The sequence below is a fragment of the Sinocyclocheilus rhinocerous genome, unplaced genomic scaffold, assembly GCF_001515625.1.
Source record: "Sinocyclocheilus rhinocerous isolate Xijiao unplaced genomic scaffold, SAMN03320098_v1.1 scaffold955, whole genome shotgun sequence".
Classification (NCBI taxonomy): domain Eukaryota; kingdom Metazoa; phylum Chordata; class Actinopteri; order Cypriniformes; family Cyprinidae; genus Sinocyclocheilus; species Sinocyclocheilus rhinocerous.
The window spans coordinates 773,654-780,598 of NW_015646369.1; the positions used below are offsets into that span (position 1 = coordinate 773,654).

The 6,945-nt window shown below is 36.9% G+C and overlaps 1 protein-coding gene across 1 annotated transcript in view; it reads right to left on the bottom strand.

Moving 5' to 3' along the window:
- Positions 1–6,945, bottom strand: part of LOC107707656 (collagen alpha-1(XII) chain-like) — an 80,572-nt gene that overhangs the window by 1,154 nt on the left and 72,473 nt on the right. The window contains exons 59-64 of the mRNA XM_016511736.1: positions 6,640–6,711; positions 6,428–6,463; positions 6,171–6,237; positions 5,585–5,767; positions 5,216–5,293; positions 2,174–2,344 (exon numbers count right to left, since the gene is read on the bottom strand). Coding sequence (XP_016367222.1) covers positions 2,174–2,344; positions 5,216–5,293; positions 5,585–5,767; positions 6,171–6,237; positions 6,428–6,463; positions 6,640–6,711 — 607 coding nt within the window. The remainder of the gene's footprint in view (positions 1–2,173; positions 2,345–5,215; positions 5,294–5,584; positions 5,768–6,170; positions 6,238–6,427; positions 6,464–6,639; positions 6,712–6,945) is intronic.

Genomic DNA, 6,945 nt, shown 5'->3' on the forward strand with positions numbered 1-6,945 from the left:
ATCTAACATACGTGTATAAATGCATTTGTGAAAACTTGCTGTGAGGTATCATACAATTATAGAAATCGCAATATCAAACAATGAAAGAAAACCGTAGCACTCTGCAAATATACCGAAAACTTCATGGTTGCATATACTAATGGCACACACTGCATTTTTAACCTGAGCGTTGCCTACATGTATCATCAAAGATGAAAACCACAAATGAAAAGGAAACGTCAGCAAGAAGCAATTTATCAGGAGCAAGCTTGATCACTGCTGTTAACCTGTTAACTTTAGCCCACTGCATCATCGATTAACATTTACAAGGCACAATTAGTTTATTTACAATCATCTCACCCTCATAAAGAGCTACCACTGTTGAACACTGTTAACATAAACGCTCATTGTTAGTAGTTTCACATGCGTTCTCAGCGAAACAAAGCTCTTTCTTGCTGCTCTAGATGCAAACGGGCCACGGGTCTGTAACCATCACTGGCTCCAGTATGATATAGTAGCGCACAGCTGGTGTTAGTGGCAGTCCAGTCCTTTCTTTGGTTTGATTGGGGTTTTTTTTTTAAGAGTTGGCCAGCAAATATTCAGCAATCATATCCATGGTGGTTATCCTTATTAGCTCAGAGCGAGTGCTAATCTCGCTGACACGGGATGTGCAAGGGATCAGGCAGTCTAGATAGCAAACTACGCAAAACCTGAAATGGGTTAAAGATTGTGTTAGTTCATCTCAGTGGCAAAACGACTACCATCAAAACTATAAACATGCAATTCTTCATCGATTAGCTATATTGTTAAGCAAAGAGACAGCAATCATATGATTAGCCGCTTACTCTAGAGCTCTGTTCCAAACCCTGCTGAGCTGCCTAGCTAGACAGCATTATGCTGCCTTAACTAAAATACACATGAGGTCAGTCAAAACAGTTTTTAGGTTAACTGATCTAATTTTGTCTCTTTGTAATCTGTGATATTGTATTACGTTAAATATCAATGGTTGTTTTGTCTGTTTACGCTCTTATATTACATTATATGTTTATTTGTCATATTACTTATTTAATGTTTGTTTGTATGAACTTTTCATGAAGACAAGTTATTGTTATTGCCACCATTTATGTTTAATATTTCAACATACAACGAATTTTACGAAAGTTGATATACAAACTGCCTTATTCACAATTTACATGTTTATACACAACTCAGTTTTTATTTTAGTGTTGATTATACATAAAGTTGATTAATTAAATATTAAATAAACTTCAATTTTGGTTTTGGTGTTTTGGTAAAAAAAAAACTAATTTCGGTGCATAACTAATCATAGGCTAATTAAGTAAAATAAAAATAAAACTATTGGGGATGTTGGGATGCACTCATTAATCAATAATCGGTATCGGCCAATAAAAGAGTGTGATTTTTATATCTGAAAATAAATAGCAACTGAATATAATAGTTTGGGATTAAAGGAACACTCCACTATTTTTGAAAATAGGCTCATTTTCCAACTCCCCTAGAGTTAAACAGCTGAGTTTTACCGTTTTCGAATCCATTCAGCCGATCTCCGGGTCTGGCGGTAGGCGCAATGATATTACGCAGCGCCTGAAAATAGTCCCACAGCATTAGTTGGGAGACATTTTTTTCCTTTAAGAAACCCAAGCTATTGGTATCGGCAAATTCTGAACAATATGCGGTATCGGTATCGGTTGAGAAATTGTGCAAAATAGTAAAATACTATTCCTACTATGCATCCCATCTATTAAGACATATCTTCAATTAATATATGGGCCATTAAATATGTATATATTAATGTGCCTGTATATAAGTCATAGAATATATTAAGCAAATGTTTCTATTTATTTCCCTAAATAACAAATTGGCTGATGCAACTATGTTACAATTTAAAAATAATTACACATTGTTCACCTTCTCCTAACTTACCCCAGATTTCAGCAAAGTGAAAAACAATGTTTAAAAAAAAAAGTTTGGTAATGTTCACTGTATTAACCAATATTTGTGTTGTTAGCTTAGCAACATGTTAACATCAAATTCCATTGGAATCAATGTTATTTGTTGTTTTCAAATTATTTGAGGGTTCCATTTCATTTAGAAGCTCAACACACCTCAACAAGACAGCTCACTAGGTTTTGGGACAGAGCTCAAGACAATCACGCAACTGTACTGTGCTTACCTGGGTAACCCTGTCCATTGTAAGGGATGCCTACACACTGAGAGGAGTCACAGTATCCTGGAGGTCCAGGTGGTCCTCTGACTCCGGGTCCACCCTGCTGCCCTGGTGGGCCCCGGGGCCCCGCTGAGCCTGAGGGACCAGGGGGCCCTATCTGAGACTGCCCCGGTGGCCCTGGAAAGAGAGGAGGTGTAAGAAAGCATCCTTTACTTCGCCTCTAGGTTTTGCGGATGGTGAAATTGATTTCGAGCACTGTAATTTAAATATTTTGACTGCTTAATTAAAAGGGAGAAGGGGTAATTCTGCCCCCCCCCCGACCCTTTTCTGTCTAGACGGTATAAACCAAACTGGAATGCTGTCCCTCGACTCTCGCTCTCGTGCACTCTGAAGTCAGCACATGTGTTGCCAATAAAGCCTCCGCAGAAAACACAAGTCAAACTACAAACAGTGAGTCACCGCAAGCTTCCTCCTACTGTACGTATACGATCGCTGTGTATCTCATTCACAGAGAGGTCTTGGCATTGTTTGCACCAGGGAGATGTTTCCACTTCTTTATAGTTTTCTAGCTCCTAGAAATGCGTGGTTTTACATTAGCAGACTGGATAGTAATTAAATGCATCCCCTGGAGAAAGTGCAGAATTGTGTTTGTTGAACTGAATGTTGTTGTAGTTACCATGGAGCCAGAACTTCATTCAGACCCTTTGTGTTGCGCTGGGATGAGTGAATCAGGAGAGACTGCGCTCAGAACGCGAAACATGTCTGTACAAATTCTCTCCAATAATAACTGGATTACTTGGGACTTGTGATCAGGGCTCAGCATGGAAACTACCACTTTGGCCAGCTTTGCTTCTTATGATAATGGAAGTGCCTTGTTTACTGAAAACAGAATTGTTTCCAGGTTTTCATGTATCAGGAGGAATGGGTGCAGATTATTATTGTTATAACTTCTGTGACAACTTCTGCATTGGCCCCTAACAGGCAAGGGGTTTCAAAGACTATTCAAGACTATTCTAACTTGAACTAAATTCATTTCATAAATCATGAACGTCACAACATTGACACTGTCATTGAACATTGTACCTGCTTCTGATTTAATTTATCTGTCCTGTTAAAGACTCTTTTTTTTTTTTTGGTCAATCTGAACAAGCATAAATGGCTAATGTTTAGACAACAAGTCTTATTGAAACAACTACCCACAGATGTCTCGAGATCATGAGATCATTTGAGAGAATTTCAGATTTGAACTGAACAGTAAGATCATTTTGACTGTTGATTAAGGTACAGCCAGCAGGAAATAAGCGTGCTGATTGCCCTGACAGTGGATCAGCTGCGTGTAATGCGGTTTTCCCTCCACGTCAACTGAAGAACACAGATGTTCCACTGATAATGGAATGGAATTCATTCATGAACATACTTTAGAATAAAATTCTTCTTAACTTCTATTTTCTTCATATTTTCTTACTTAAGGGGGGGGAGAGTTTTGATTATTTTGTATTCCAAAATATATTTCTTAAGAACATATTTATTTGTATTTATATTTTTTCTTAAGATTAAGACAAAACTGAAGAATTCAAATTCTTGAAAAGAATTTTCTTAAAAATCATAACTTCTTGAAGTAAAGATAGCCTCCTATATTTTTATATTACGTGCTGTAATTAAGCATTACAACATAACGCTAGCTACATATAATACATCTTACTATTACAAAGGTTTTGCATGATTACTCTGAAGTGATGCCAGTGATTGACAATGTAGACAATGATTGGTCATGTATATTCAAGACGTGACTATTTGCTGAATTCGGAATTCAGTAACATCTACAAAATGAGTCAAATGGGTACCTTGTATTTATATTTAATTAATAAAATTTTCGATTAACGTAATTTTCAGCACTCTAATAGTGTGCACACAAAAAGACAGAGTGCAAATGAATTAAAAATAGCTATTTCTAATACCCAGGCACCTTAAAAAAAGATAAAATCCCATCAAACCAGTCAAGATGAAACCATTGTGCACAGCTGCACACTTATTAGGATTATTATGGTAATCTAAGATAAGTGCGTGCAAAAAGAAGCCTTTGAGGTGTTTATCATTAAATTGATCAGTGAAAACGGTCATTTTCTTTTCAGAATAAAAATTCAGATGTTCTCAAGAAAATATTTGAGAACTTCTGAGGATTGTTTTTGAGAATTGCACTTTCTTACAAACTTACAATCTTATGAAACTTCGGTAACACTTTCGTTTAGGGACCAATTCTCACTATTAACTAGTTGCTTATGAGCAATGCATATTACTAGCATATTGGCTGTTTATTAGTACTTATGAAGCACATATTAATGCCTTATTCTGCATGACAATATTTTAGATCTCTTAACCCTAGCCCATACCTAAACTTAACAACCACCTTACTATTAATAGTTAGTTAATAGTGAGAATTGAACCCCAAACTAAAGTGTGACCGAAAACTTCAGATTTTCGTGAATCCAGCCCCTGGATCTCAATCCTTTGGAAAGGCTAAAAGCATACATAAACAGCACAAGAGAGGAAAACACCCTAAATATTTTTATATCTGAAAAATGATTTGTCTGAATATTGCTACAGGCGTATTGAGACAAATACTTCAGCTGACTGACTCTTAGGGTTCCCTTAATCCCAACTGTCACAACAGGATTTGATGAGGGGTTAGCACACGCTTGAGGGAAATAAACAATCCAAGGGAAAAAGCTGTTCCTGATCGTTCGGAAAAACTAATGGCAACAGTTGTGTAACAGGCCATTCATGTCTTAATGATTCATCATTTTGCGCTAATGTTCATCTGTCATGCCTAAATAGTCCCCGAATGAGAAACATTGTGATACGGAATAACAACGTAGAAATCACAGTTGTTAAATAAATGTTAACGATAATTAGAATTGGTTCCATTAATCAGGAGGTTTTGGATAGACTGTGACTGAAAGCCTTGAAAAGGCAAGTGTGTATACAAACTAATTAGCAGTGAAATGGACCGGTTAAGCTGAGGTGGCATTAGGTTGAACGAAGACATACCAGGAGGTCCAGGTAATCCTCTCTGTCCTCGAGTGCCAATGCCTGGACTTCCTCTTTCACCCTTCTCTCCGGCCAATCCTAGGATGTTAAGGGTAAATGCATTAAAAAATGCATTAAAAAATGCAAACCATATGTGTCTGATTGGCAGTAATGCCAAACGGAAAATGGAATCCATTACAATCATGTGCATCAACAATTGTTTCAGTTTTTGAGGAAAATCTTAGTTGTGTTTTAAAAATAAACCTATAAATACACAAATACATTCAAGGTGTTTGAGCCCACCCTGAAATCTCTATGACTATGACACATAAAGATGCCTTATTTTGCCATCTTTAACTAGACTTCTTCCCATGTGAGGTAACTGCATACCTCTTTCTCCTGGAGGCCCAGGCAAACCTGGATTTCCTGGGAACCCGTTGGGTCCGGGCTGACCTGACTCTCCATGGGGTCCCTGGTTGCCAGGTGGGCCTGGAGGTCCAGAAGGACCGGGACTATTACTCCTGTAGTTACTGGGGATCTGGTTCAGCATCATGTCGATCCTGCTCATTTGTCCTACAAGCAAATGAAACATTTTCTGTTTTAACATGAACAAAACTTGATGCAGCAGTGACTGGAATATTTTTTGTTGTAACACTTTATTTCGATAGTCCACTTTAGACATTCTATTAACAGTAAGTAACTTTGCAACTACATGTCAACTAGCAGTTAGTAGAGTACTAGTAGACTGTCTGCTTGATATCTTCTAACACTTTCTTTGTCAACTTATTCTACTAACCCTAAACCTACCCTAACAGTCTACTCTGAGAGTTAGTAGACATGTAGTTGCAAATTAATGAGAATTAGTTGACATGTAGTTGACATGTAGTTACAAAGTTACTTATAGTTAATAGAATGTCTAAAGTGGACTATCGAAATAAAGTGTAACCTTTTTTGTTATTATTTTGAAGTGCCTTACTGCTGACTAGTTGTTCGCAGACTTGTCTTGCTACAGAGCGCATCATATTCTGTGACGCAGTATCTCCCTGGAAAACAGAAAACAGAATATTCTAGATTGTTCTTGCTCATGCAAAAGGATTTTTCAGCCGCAATGTTCTGGTTCGTAATGGTTACTAGGGCGTTGCGAGGTAGTTGCTAAGGTATTGTAAGTGTTTGCTAGGTTGTTCTGGGTGTACAATGCAAATTGTATGAAAATTGTATTAAAGCGACACATACCCTTTCACCCTTCTCTCCTTTCATGCCAACAGGTCCCTGTGATCGACAGATAAGAAATGATGAGTCAGAAATCACATGACCTATAGCTAGTGACCATAGATTTGGTTAGGCTGAATGGCACATATATTCATTTTCTATTGAAATTTGTACAATTTCTATAAATGTCTTTAGAACAAGTTCTATGATATTTAAAATGAGTCGAATTTACATACCGACAGGCCAAAGTCTCCAAGTTTTCCTGGTTTTCCTGTAATTCCTGGCATTCCAGGTGATCCTGGTGGTCCCTAAAAATATTCATCTCATTAAGCATTACTCATATAAAATACTGACAAATAGCCTGAACTCACAATATCAGCTCATTCACAATAATGAACACAGAGAACCAGCAGCAAGGTAGTCTTGAAATAAACAGTAGTTATTTTAATATCACTGAGATACTATTTTAGTTTTTATTCATAGTTTGAATTCGTTTTTTATTTTTTTATACTTTGTTTTTATTTTTATTTTATTTTAAAATA